Consider the following 12,746-nt stretch of genomic DNA (forward strand, 5'->3'; position numbering starts at 1 on the left):
TTTTATTATTTTTTTCTTTTTTCTGGTTTATGCTGCTCAGGCTAGGCTGAAATGCCTGGGCCTGAGTGGTCTTCCTGCCTCAGCCTTCCCACTGCCCCGGCCAGCTATGCTCTGCTGTTTAGACAGCCTCAGCATCGCTCCCTGGCTCACCGGTGGCCAGCCTGGTGTCACCTGGCTTGTGAGCCTGCCGGAGATGCAGGGCATAAGTGACGCCGCCAGCACAGAGCTGAGGGCTCAGAAGGACTGGAAGAGAGCAGCGGGTTCCCCAAGGTCTGCTGCCGGGCTGGGGTTTCTGCGCTGTTGTCTCTGTCCACTAAGAAAATCGTCTGTGGCCAGGAGCCCAAATAGCCCGGGGCTTCCTCTTGATGCCTGCGCCGGCCACCTCTTCCCACTGGGGAAGTGTGGAGGCATGCAGAAGGACTTCTGCTTAAGAAAGGATTCTTGGGGCTGGTGAGATGGCTCAGTGGTCTAAAGCACCTACTTAGAACAAACTAAGCTAAGCACAGGCACCGCGGTTCAATCCCCAACACCACATGCCAGCCAGCCCCGCCCCCTGGTGGGCTGAACTGGCCACACACACACAAAATACATAAATAAAAATTAAAAAAAAAAGGATTCTTACTAATTTGCAAGAACTTAAAATCCCCAAGAGGCTGCCTTTAAAGGAAACTCTCCAGACCCATTAACCAGCAATCCGAGGCTCCACCTGCCGACAGTGCCAGTTGTCACAGGGCAGAGGACAGAAACTCTGGATGGCGTTCAGCTTCCCTGCTCTACCGCCCCGTGGGGAGAACGGGCCTCTCTGCACTGCTGCGCACCAACGCCTGCCTGGCCAGGGCCGCGCCACGTAATGGCCCGGGGTTACAGGCTGCCTCACCTGTCAGCATGGGAAAGAGGAGAAGCCCTGGGCCAGGCCCCGGGGTGCTCACTTGGGAGGGGCTCTGTACCCCAGGAGTGAAAGGTGGACACCAAACCACGGCCAGCAGGTGTGGGGATTCCTTCTGGCACCAAACATGGAAGAAGACTCCCCGCACACAGAGCTTAGGACAGAGATATTAGAAGTTTGATTAAAGGACAGAAAACCAAAACTCATCTGCCGGGAAGGAAAACTGAGGCAGGCCTAATAACTCAGGTAAGCGACAACGCAAGCGCACTTGACAGAGCCCGACAAGGAACCCGATACCCAGCTGTAAGAATCTTGGGCTGCTCTGGCCCTCAGCTCTGGCTCAGCCACTGCTGCTGGAGAACATTTGACAGTTCAGACAGAGATGGATCTGAGCCCACCAGAGACAGGGGCTCAGGAAGGAGGGACAAGCGGCGAGCCACCCCTCATCCCAGGTCTGCCACATGGTGACACATGATGTGGTGAAACTGCTGGTTAGGATGTCACCAGTAAGACAAGAAGTGGCGCGAAGCAAAGCCCGCATATGCCAAGACTAGGACCACAATGTGCTGTCTCTGAGCCTGGCAAAGAGCCACACCCCAGCGACTACCCACACATGGCACCCATACAGGCCAGTGCAGCACCTCGCTATACTCATAGCCCGTCTTAAAATCTTTAGCGTCAGAGAGAAAAATAAATAAACACTGGTCTACAGAAAAACCAAATTATAATCTAGTTTTAAAAAGAGAAGACCAAAACTGAAGGAAAAACCCAAAAGTACTGAGGCCTGCCCCAGCCTGGAGGTGAGCCGTGACCCCGGCAAGAGGCTCTTTCCCTCTTTCCTCCTTGCACACACCCACAGGAGAGATGGAGACGGAGAGGGCCAGGGAGGAAGAGAGGGACACAGGGCTCCCTGAGCAGAGGCTCACTTGGGCATCCCTCCGGTCCACACTGAGAAGCTCATCCCAGCCTGCGTCTCTGACTGACACTCGCTGCACACAGGCTGCTGTCTATGGACTGCTTGACCCTGCAGTCTCTGGTCTGAGCCACAGCCCAGAGTGTGAGGAGCACAACTAACAACCCAAATCAAAGCCGACTAGAAATCGCCAAGAGGCATCAAGGTAACAGAAGAATAAAGAAGGCTCGATGGGTCTGGGATCTGGGATCCAGTGTAAGCAAAGAGCAGTTTAAGGTGCACAGCAGTGAAGTCGCGCTACTGCCAGTCGGAACAGAACACACCCTCACATGGCTAAGGGAGGAAGGAAGGTGGTGAGGAAGCAGACAGGGAGCTGTTGAAGGTGAACAGGCTTCAGTCAGCTTTCTCACAAGCTGCACCTGTGAGACACGAGGTGGGTTCTTCGTGCTCACCAGTGAGTCTCCGTGTGGACCATTTTAGTCTCTTAGCGCAGGAGCAGCTGCATGTTAGAGGTGAAGCAGCGCCAGGGCTGGGGTGCAGCTCGGGGCAGGGTGCCTGCTCATCACCAAGGCCCTCGGTCCGGCCCCCAGCAGCACAACCATGAAGTCCCTCCGAGCATATCAGCTCCACCTGCAGCGCTGGGTGTGCAGGGTCCTGGCACCGCAGGAGGGCTGCGGGCAGTGCATACCTGCAGGAAGCTGTCCCGGCAGCACAGGAACTCGTCCTTCTTCATGATGGCCTCGGTGGTCAGGGCCAGCTCGTGCTTGCTGAGCGCAGGCTCGCTGGGACACAAGTAGACGGCCTGAGGGTGGGAAAGAGCAATACGCATGGGAGCGGGGTGGAAGTGGGGCACACAGGAGGGAGTGGCCAAGAGATCACCTGGCTCAGCCACATGGGCTTTCAGCAACCTGTCATTTTTCTTCCAAAACAAACCGCGGACCCACCTTCCCTGTCACTCTGTCTTTCCCTCTTTGAGACAGGGCCTTGCTCTGTAGTTCAGGCTGGCCTCAACAACAGCAATGCTCCTGCCTCAGCCTCCCCAGCGCTGGGATTACTGGCATGTACCGGCACACCTGCCATGCGTCCTCCTTCCACGTGAGGACGAACACTTGGTAAACTGATGCTCCACCTCATCAAAGACTTCTGCCTTTGGTGGGTGTTGTTCCATTATTTCCCAGCCTCTATCCCAGGCCAGACTTGCCTAAAAATGCACACTGCTGAACACCAACAGCAAACGCAGACATTTCAGGAGTGAAACGCTTTCACACCCTTAGGCTGCTGAGATGACCCCCACCCTCACTGGCTGGTGTCTCCCCGCCGTGAGGCCAGGCCACGGCGGATGTGACCTGCATTCTGCTGAGGGCTCCGCCATGCCTACAGCATGGAGAAAGCACTCTGCACACATCAGGGGCCAGTTTCTGTACGGGGAACTCCTGGGTCAAAAGGTGCACGCATGTAAATCCAGATCGATATTGTCAAGCTACCCCTGGAGAGATTGCTCCAAATTAGATTCCCGGGCAAAGGATGTGAAATGAGCCTGCTTTCACCAAGACTTAGAAAGCGGTCTGTAGTATGCAGAACACAGAGAAACATCAGCCTCTCTACTGGCATTTGATATTGCTAATATTAGACTTTCAAATATGTACTTTTTCCTTTGTATATTGCAAATTATGCAGAGTAGTGCAAAGGAAAAAAAAATATTTATTTATTTATTTATTTAATTTGGTGGAACTGGGGATTGAACTCAGGCCCTTGCACTTGCCAGGGAAGTGCTTATTCCACTGAGCCATCTCTCAGGTCCAATATTTATTTAATTGTAAGGGTCTACACAGTCTCACTACGTAGACCAGACTCGTAGTGATCTGCCTGTGTTCAGCCTCCCAGGAGCTGGGATTACAGGTGTGAACCACCAGGTCCAGTCTCACTCGCTGGCTCTGCACGCCCCTGGGGTGGGGGCAGGGCTGGCACGGCAGGCCAGGGATCAAAGCCTAAGCAGGCACTTGAATCTGCTGAGCTGTTATTAATCTGTGCTTAGTAGGTGAGGTGCCCAGAGCAGACAGAGGTTCCAAATGGTCCCCACATGGGAAGTACCCAGAGGCACGCCGTGGCTCTTACTCTGATGTTGTCCAGGACCCTCCTAAACTCCAGGGGCTCATCCTTTCCCTCCATGGCTGCAGGGTCTAAGCCGTCGCCCCCATAAATGAACTGGATGATGTCGCCGGTGGAGCTGCGGACCGTCAGGTCGTACTGGGAGCAGAGGTCTTCGAGGGACTTGACAAGCCGTCTCTGGAGGAAGAGGAGCAGAGAGCACAGCTTCGTTACCACCACCCACCCGCACAGAGGCAAGCTCTGCAGCTTGGGCTTGCAAGGGCAGAGCACTTCTTAGTTTTTGCTGTCTGTGGGTTCAACCTAAGGGTCTGTGCATACCAATGCTCTAACACTGGGCCACACTCCTGGCCCACGTTTACAGTATGAGAACTTCAATCCCATAAGAGCAGGGTGTGATGTGCATGTCTGTAATCCCAGCGCTCTGGGAGGCTGAGGCAAAAGAATCTTAAGTTCCAGACCAGTCTGGGCAGCTTAGGGACAGCATGACGCTGTCTTAAAGCACAAAAACTGAGCAAAGGGCTACAGGGCTGAGGATGTGGCTGCGCGAAAGGCTGTGGGTTTGATCCCCAGCACTTGAACCACCATTAGAAATCCCTTATGAGCATCTCCTGACCCTGAGAGTAACAACAGCGAGAGGGTCTGCCCAGCCCCTGCAGGGGGAATGAAAACTCACTCCAACCCCAGCACCCCAAACACCTGGAATTCCTGAAGTGCAAACTGCATCGCTCCCCAAAGCTCCTCAAAGCACTTCTAGGTGGCTTCACCTCCCCTCTTCTCCCTCATGGGTGAGCTAATGCCATGCTTTATGTTTTGTTTTTTGGGTTTTTAAAAATGTATTTGGTTGGGGCTGGAGAGATGGCTCAGTGGTCTAAAGCACCTACTTGGAACAAGCTTGGCAAAGCACAGGGACCGCGGTTCAATCCTCCAGCACCACATGCCAGCCAGCCCCGCCCCCTGGTGGGCTGAGCTGGCCACACACACACACACAATGTTAAAATAAAAAAAAAATGTATTTGGTACAAGGTCTACAGGGTCTCACTACAGATCGGACTCGTAGAGATCCTCCTGTTTGCAGCCTCCCAAACGCTGGGATTATAGACGCGTGCCACCATGCCCAGTCTCAATTGCTGTCTCAGCACTCCTGGAGTCAGGGCTGGTGCAGCAGGCTAGGGATCAAACCCCTGGCTCCTGCGTCTGCCTAAGCAGGTGCTTTAATCTGCTGAACTATCTGGCTGGCCCATGCTTTACGTTTTTCAAACAATTTAAGCCAGAACTCCTACAGACATCAAAATGAATTACAGAGGACTAGAAGCAGCCCCTTCTGACACAGGGGAAAGAAGACAGAGCAAGGACGACACCAGCACGCGGCAGCCTCGCCCCAGTCAGGAGGAGCCTCCTGATAGTGGTGCGCGGTGGCTCAGATATCCAGAGATCTTCCTCCAGGGAACTAAAACACATCCCCTCTCAGGTGGAGCTCCTCTAGGTTAACATGCTTCACTGCCTACTTCAAAAAAGGTAAAGACAAAAGCCAGCATCAGTACTGGTACTGCGTGCCACGCCAGCCCTGCCTGTGACTGAGTCCAGGCGTGCTGGTGCACACGTGTAATCCCAGCACTGGGGAGGTTGAAAACAGAATCACTATGAGTCTGAACTGCATAGTGAGACTCTGTAACACACACACACACACACACACACACACACACACACACACACAAAGCCAAAAGCGCATCATGGCAGGGGCACCTCAGGGCCCACCAAGGGTCTCAGAGCAGCACTCCAGAACTGCAGGGAGTTTCCCACTGGAAGCTGACTATGAGCAGCCACCAATGCCCGACAGGGTACAGGAGAAGCCCGGGAGTCGGTGCGACTACTTCAACCCTGGCCACCTCCCCGTGTTCCCACCACACCATCTCTGGCTCTGCAATACTGGCCTCCCTACGGCGAGGGCCAAGCTCGCGGAGTAAGGATGGAGAGGCTGCGAGGCTGGGGACCCAGCGGCGCAGAGCTCCAGCCTTCATGGGCGTTGGAAGCGGTCAGAAACATGAAAGACTGTGGCGGACGGCAGCTCAGCGGGAGCCTAGGCTGCATGCCTAGCACCACGCCAGGCCTTGGACTCACAGCGGGAAGACACAACCGTCAGACTGAAAAAGCCTTGCTGTGGCCTCGGAGTTTTCAGTCCTCTGCTGCTGAGGACACATTTGTGGCAAGGCATAAAACTCAAGCACAGGCCAGCGGAGCTGGGGCACGCCTCAGAGGATCGCGGTGAGTTCGAAGCCAGTGTTGGCTATGTGGTGAGTTCACGGCAGCTATATGTGAACTGCACAAGAGACCCTGCTTCCGAGACCCTCCCACAAAACTCTTTAAGAAACAAAAACACATCCTCAAAGCAAAAGCCAAGGGGCTGGAGAGATGGCTCAGTGGTCTAAAGCACCTACTTGGAACAAGCTTGGCAAAGCACAGGGACCGCGGTCAGATCTTCCAGCACCACATGCCAGCCAGCTGCGCCCCCTGGTGGGCTGAGCTGCCCCCCCCCACAATAAATGTTAAAATAAAAAAAAAATTTAGAAAAAATTATTAAAAAAAAAAAAAAAAGCAAAAGCCAAGCACAGAAAACCCCCCACTTCACCCTGCGCCCGCGGCTGTCAGCACGCTGAAGCAGCTCCCCACTGACGCTGCGGGCGAAGTCAATTCACAGCTTCATACTGAATCACACAGGCACTTGCCAGGTGGGCACTGCACGGTGCTGTCACCCCGCCCACATGCTGGAACTTAGGTGTGGAGGGTTTCTGCGGCCTCTTCCTGGACACACTTCAGCACATGCCCCCGTCTAGTGCAGCTCTGGGCTGTGTGCCTCAGCCCAACCTCGGCCACGCACAGTGCGCGTGATGATGCGGAATATGTTACAGTAATTTTGCTCTTTATTTCCAGGGCACCTGCATTTTGAAATCTCCCCCTCAAATGCAAGTATTGGAGCTTATTGTACAAACTCTGCACCTGCTGGGCAGCCAAGGCTGCTGCGCCCCGCCCGTCCTGCTCGGTGCTCTGGGCCCTGCTTTTCCAGTCACCTGCATGTATCCGGTTTCTGCTGTCTTCACGGCGGTGTCCACTAGGCCCTCCCGCCCAGCCATGGTGTGGAAGAAAAACTCGGTTGGTGTCAAACCAGAATAAAAGCTGTTGGCCACAAAGCCTTTGGCAGCTGGGAGCTAGGGAGGGAATAAAAAGAAAAACGAACAGCTCAAGGTCCGTGATTCAAAAACCAAAATGCCCCATCTTTAGACTATAAATAGACAGGTGAAGTGTTCCCAGAAGACAGTGAGCACTTGAGGAAGAGTGATTTGGACAGACCAGCCTCCTAGGGACAGGGCTGCCAGGTCCCAGCAGGCTGGCACTGGTGGGACAGGCTGGCCAATGGCACAGGAGAGGAGACCTAAGCTCGGGCTTGTATCCTAAAGTAGGAGGGCAGTACAGGGCTTGCGGGCAGCCCACCTATTCCCTGGGAAGCGACTCTGCAGGACATCCTTCTTGTGGGCAGACCTGTCCACCTCCAAAAGGTACCCCTGTGCTGCCCATGTTTATAGGGTTGCATTCTGTGAACCGGAAAGGCTCTAAGAGTAACCTGGGATGAGGGGTGCAGGACACTCCGGGCGCACCGACAGTCGCTGCACTGTACACTAAGTGCACGGGCGGATACTACGACTGTAAGACATTTCCCCAATAAAAAACCACGCGACTCACCCAAGGGCCTCGTGTCTATGTTGGTCTCTGTCCTCGGAGGACCATCCTGATCAACGGGCCCTCAAAGCCCACCCATCTGCTCCCACTCCCCCTTACCTTCGAGTGTTTCTCAAAGTGAGGCAAGGACCTGTTTTCAAAGCCGTCTGGCACACGGGAGCCGCTGATGGCCTGCTGTCCCACACAGGCGATCATCTGTGATATGTTAATGAAGGAACCTGGGGAGAGGTCTGGGTGTAACTATTCACACACACACACAGATGTGAGGGCTCATACGGGAAGAGGGCACAGCAAGGCCCACATGTGCAGCGAGCTCTGGCCCGGTGGAGGGCAGATGGGAATGGGGCAGGGTACAGCCGTCAGTCACAGGGGAAGGCAGTGAGGGCGCAGGCTTGGGAGCAAGACTAGGGTGAGGGAAGGTGGGAAAGAGCCACGTGAGTCTCTCTCCCCCGCTCTCTGCTGTCCAGCACATGTACCAGCGCCTTGCACATGATGCGTGAGTCTTCTACCACCGCACTACAATCATAAGTCTTTTGAAAAATTTACCTTGAAACAGTCTCAATAAGTTGCCCAAGCAGGTTTAGGGCTTGGGATCTTCCTGCCTCAGCCTTGAATACCTCAAATTACAGGTGTGTGCCATCATACCTAGCCCAAGTTCAGTGTTTAAGAAGGCAGCAGCAGGGTTGGGCAGGACATGCCTGGCAAGCGCAAGGTGTTGAGTTCAGACTCTCAACGCACACACGCCCGCATGCACGCAAGCACGCACACGCTGGCAGCAGCAGCCACCTGGTTTCGCTTCTGAGGATATGCAGTCTGGACACTAAGGAGGGCTGGGTAGGGGACTTCCAAAGTGGGTAAATATGGAGAAGTGGAGGTAGGTGTGGAGCTGTTTGTACTTGGGAGGTAGAGGCAGGAGGATCCCATGGGTTAGCCTGGATCACTTAGTGAGTTCAAGGCCACTCTCAAATACATACCAAACTCTATCTTGAAAAACAAAAAAAGAACTGGTCAAGCAATGGCCGTGACTCATCCTCATGTCAGACACTGGCAAAAGGATGTACAAAAGGCGGTACAGGGCTACAGGATAAATCCTGAGAGTACTTGGCTGACCCTATCAGATACAAAAGTTACATTTCTTGTTATATAGGTCTTGCTATATCTTGGTCTTAACCATCCAGCAGAAAAGTATAAAAATGAGATATATAAAGTAAAGCCATATTAATACGATGAGCTGTAAAAGGCTCAAGTCAATAACTTCTGAGCATAACCCACTAATATTATAGACTGCTAGACAGTGTTGGATTGTTTAGTTGAATTCAAACACCTATAGTATTTAGATGCCAATAGAATATTCACCTCTGACAGGACAAAAAAAAAAGAATACAAAGGAAAGATCATTTTGTATTTATATATACAAAATAGGATAAATTTACAGCTACTTTTGCTTAATTCAAAGAGAAGAAAGAAGTGTACTAACAGTGTTTGGACAGAATATCCTGTCTGTTTCTTGTACTATGGATAACCACTAAGAAGATAACAATGTACAATGTATTGATTATCAAAACTGTCCTATTAATCAGCTGTGAAACTGTCTCATTCATATTTATTTCTCAATACATGAAATAAATAAAAAAAAGGAAAGTGAGAACTAGAGGATTAGATAATGAAGAAAGGGCAAGGAGAAAAGCTAGGAAACATGACAGGAGCAAAACCATACATTTATATGCACAAGATGGGTAAGGCAATGATCCTGAGAATCTTCAGCATGTTTTTTAAACTAGCAGTCAATTGGTAGGATTCTCACACTGACCAACTATATATACGGATACCTGGGAACTAAGCAACTTCACTGAAGATAGCAATGTGTAATAGTAGGGCCATGCTTGGAATCCCTGTCATTCTGTTCTTCTAAATATGTACTGCTTGTCATGACATACCAATTACTGCCATACTGTCTCTCAAATAAATGTTTGTTTAAAAAAAAGGGTAATAAATGAAAACAAGAGACAAGAAAGATAAAAAATTTAAAAAAAGAAAAACAAAATAAAAACACCAAGATGAACAAATAATACCCCAAAACCAAAAAGACAGACAGATGAATGGTAAAGTGTGGGGTAGACACAGGAAGCAGGAGGGCAGAGCAAAAGGCAGCACAGTCACGGCCTTTGTTTGGTGAAAGCCCCCAGCAGTGACAGAAGGCTGGAAGCTCATCTGAGCGCATCACCAGGAACTCTGGGCCGGACACCTACAAAGTGGAGTTATCCGGCACAGTACTAAAGACATAGCTTCCTCCCAAGACCAAGTTGCTGGAGAAACCCTCACCCTCAGAAATCCACCCACATCACCCCTGCACGGGTATGAACAGGGCCTTTCCTGATGCCCAGCCTGTCTGAAGTGCAGACGCGGCAGGACGCTCTCAGCGCACCCATGGGGCCCCGCACCTTTGGAGCCGCACAGCGCCATGGTGAGGGGGCTGTTGCTCTTGTCCAGCTCGCGGAGACAGGCGCTGCCCGCGTGGTCACGGATCACTGACAGCTCCTTCAGGATCAGGGCCTATAGGGACAGAAGGAAACGTGTTAGGGCTGTGCTTCCTGGCTGTGCGGGTCACAGACACTCAGAAGCCAGATGCCAGATTTCCAAACAGTAAATGTTCTTGAGCCTTAAAAGTCTAAAATGCCTGGATTATACAAGCCCTCATGTCGTGTAAGGGCATAGAGGCAAAAGGTGCTCTGTCACAGAAGCTGAAAACTCATCACCCAGTCCAGAGGAGGCCGCACACAGCACTGTCTAGTGCCCCGCAGTCATATCCTTACGTCATATGCACATGTGTGTGCACCCCAAGGGAGCAGATGCTGAGCTGCTGGTGAGGCACTGCCTGGGCATTTATGCAGCTTGCCTCTTCCTTGCCAAGCACAGTCTGACTGCACGGCTCAGCATGTGCTGAGTGATTCTGGGGGAACACGCAGGCCCACACACATGTCCACATGTGGTCACTCACACCCAGCCTGCCACACTGAATCAATCAGGACGCACCGCTCTGTTCAAAACTGCTCCTGATGAATGTCTGAAATTTCAGCACTCGGGAGGCTGAGGCAGGACTGTGGTGAGTTCGAGGCCAGATCTGGCTACACAGTGAGTTCAAGGCCAGCCTGAACTATATCCCAAGACCCTGTCCCCAAAATTCAACAACTGGTGCTTCCAGGCCAACTGTCATTTCCTAGCTCGGTGGTCATCAGCAACACCCACTTCATCTTTTTCCCTCTGCCCAAGACTCAGTGAGATCAAGAACGAGTGAACAGAGCTCTCGCACAGCTCTGCTTCTCGTGCTTCCAATGAGTCTCTCCCCAGACAGCACCCTGCTGCTCCACAGGCCATCCATTCTCCTTCCAGTGAGTAAGCCTCAGGGTCATAGGCACAGCAGAGGGCAGAAGGAACCCAGGCTGGTGCCCCAGCCCGAGTGCGACAGCTCAGCTCCACCCACACTGGGGAGCCCTCGGCTGAGCGGGCTTCACTGCGATGGCTAACGGCTGGGGACACAATTATCAGATACTTTCCCCCTCCTGTGTCCTAGTCTCTCTAGTTTTTTAAGGGCTCATGAGACAGCCCAAATCGGCCTTGAGCATGTGGTAGTCCTCCTGCGTTGGCCCCGAGGAGTGCTGAGATTACAGGTGAGTACTACCACACCTGGCTCCAGGCTCTTTAAATACCATCCAACCCAGGTGTGGCAGCACATGCCTGTAAAACCAGCACTAAGCGGCCGAGGCAGGAGGAGCACCCATGTTTGAGGCTAGCTGGGGCTCCCTAGTGAAACCATGTCCCCAAAACCCACAAGACCACTCATGCAGAGCAGTGCTCAGCCTCTACTGGAGGGTGCTGACAGGAAGCAGAGGCATGGGCAGCACAGGGGCCAGGTGTCTGGTCAGAAGGAAAACAGAGACAGGTGGGCACTTCACAGCCTAGAGGCCAGGAGTAACGGCCTGATTGCAGGCCCTGCCTCACCAACAGACAGCCCGACTGCACGCGTGCGGAGCCACGGCCCGCCTTCCTGCTCCTCTGCTGCCGCTCTCCAGGGCTTGTGGCCCAACCCCAGGGAGCATCTCCATGGAGCTCCTTGCCATGTGCGGCGGTGGCTGAGTGGACGTGGGGGCGCCTCACCTCCAGCGTCTCCTCGGCGGTGCAGCCGGGCTGCTGCTGCAGCTTGCCTGTGTTCAGAGCCTCGATGTACTCGTCGCACTTCTTGTAGCCGGCATCCAGGAGCTCGTGCTTGGCCTTCAGCAGGCCCTGGCCCGGGGTGACGTCCCCAATGCCGATCGAGAAGCCCCGATTAGCTGTGCAGAGGTAGCATGCGGAGCGGGGGGAGGTGAGTGCACTCACTCCTGCACGCATGGCCGTGCCCCTGCACAGCCCTCCACCGCCCAAGGTCCCCACGGATGCCTACAAGCGCACAGCTCCAAGCCCTGCGCCTCCCACTGCCCCGACACACACCCGCCTATGACACAGCTTGATGAGCGAATTAAGTGCTGTAAGAAATGAATAACGGCCAGGCACAGCGGCAGGTGGTGGCCCTGGCCATCAGGATTTCATTGCCCCACACCTAAAACATGACCAGGCGTCCAGGGAGTAATCGGGAAATTATTTAACATAGCAGACACGACAGCAAATACCCTGAGAAAAGGAGATGACAGGGCATGGGAAACGCAGGCAGTAAGCCTAGTAAAGCTGAGCGTTCTTTCAGAGGAATCAGAGAAGATAAACACTAGAACAAGGCAAGCTGAAAACCCCCAAACCAACCAGTCAATGAAGACTTCCACCTGCTTACAGGTAAGGAACACGAAAGATGACTGGGAATTAAATATGTCATACAAAAATCATTTTTGGGGGGCCAGCCAAATAGCCCAGCAGATTAAGGAACCTGCAGGCAGGCACAGGGGCTGGGAGTTCAATCCCCGGGCCTGCCATGCTGTCCCCACCCCCGGGGCACGTTGAGATGGCGATTTAGACTGGGTATGGTGGCGCGCCTGTAATCTCAGCTCTTGGGAGGCTGTAAACAGGCAGATCACTACGAGTCCGATCTAGTAGTGAGACTCTGAACACCCCATAGACCCT

General features: G+C 53.1%; 1 protein-coding gene across 1 annotated transcript in view; it reads right to left on the reverse strand.

Annotated features, from left to right (window-relative positions):
* The window catches only part of Polr3a (RNA polymerase III subunit A), a 40,454-nt gene that overhangs the window by 11,276 nt on the left and 16,432 nt on the right, over positions 1 to 12,746 (reverse strand). The window contains exons 16-21 of the mRNA XM_004624080.2: positions 11,796 to 11,968; positions 10,082 to 10,193; positions 7,740 to 7,858; positions 6,974 to 7,111; positions 3,915 to 4,085; positions 2,488 to 2,601 (exon numbers count right to left, since the gene is read on the reverse strand). Coding sequence (XP_004624137.1) covers positions 2,488 to 2,601; positions 3,915 to 4,085; positions 6,974 to 7,111; positions 7,740 to 7,858; positions 10,082 to 10,193; positions 11,796 to 11,968 — 827 coding nt within the window. The remainder of the gene's footprint in view (positions 1 to 2,487; positions 2,602 to 3,914; positions 4,086 to 6,973; positions 7,112 to 7,739; positions 7,859 to 10,081; positions 10,194 to 11,795; positions 11,969 to 12,746) is intronic.

This window comes from Octodon degus, unplaced genomic scaffold, assembly GCF_000260255.1.
Source record: "Octodon degus isolate 3935 unplaced genomic scaffold, OctDeg1.0 scaffold00005, whole genome shotgun sequence".
NCBI classification, from domain to species: Eukaryota; Metazoa; Chordata; class Mammalia; order Rodentia; family Octodontidae; genus Octodon; species Octodon degus.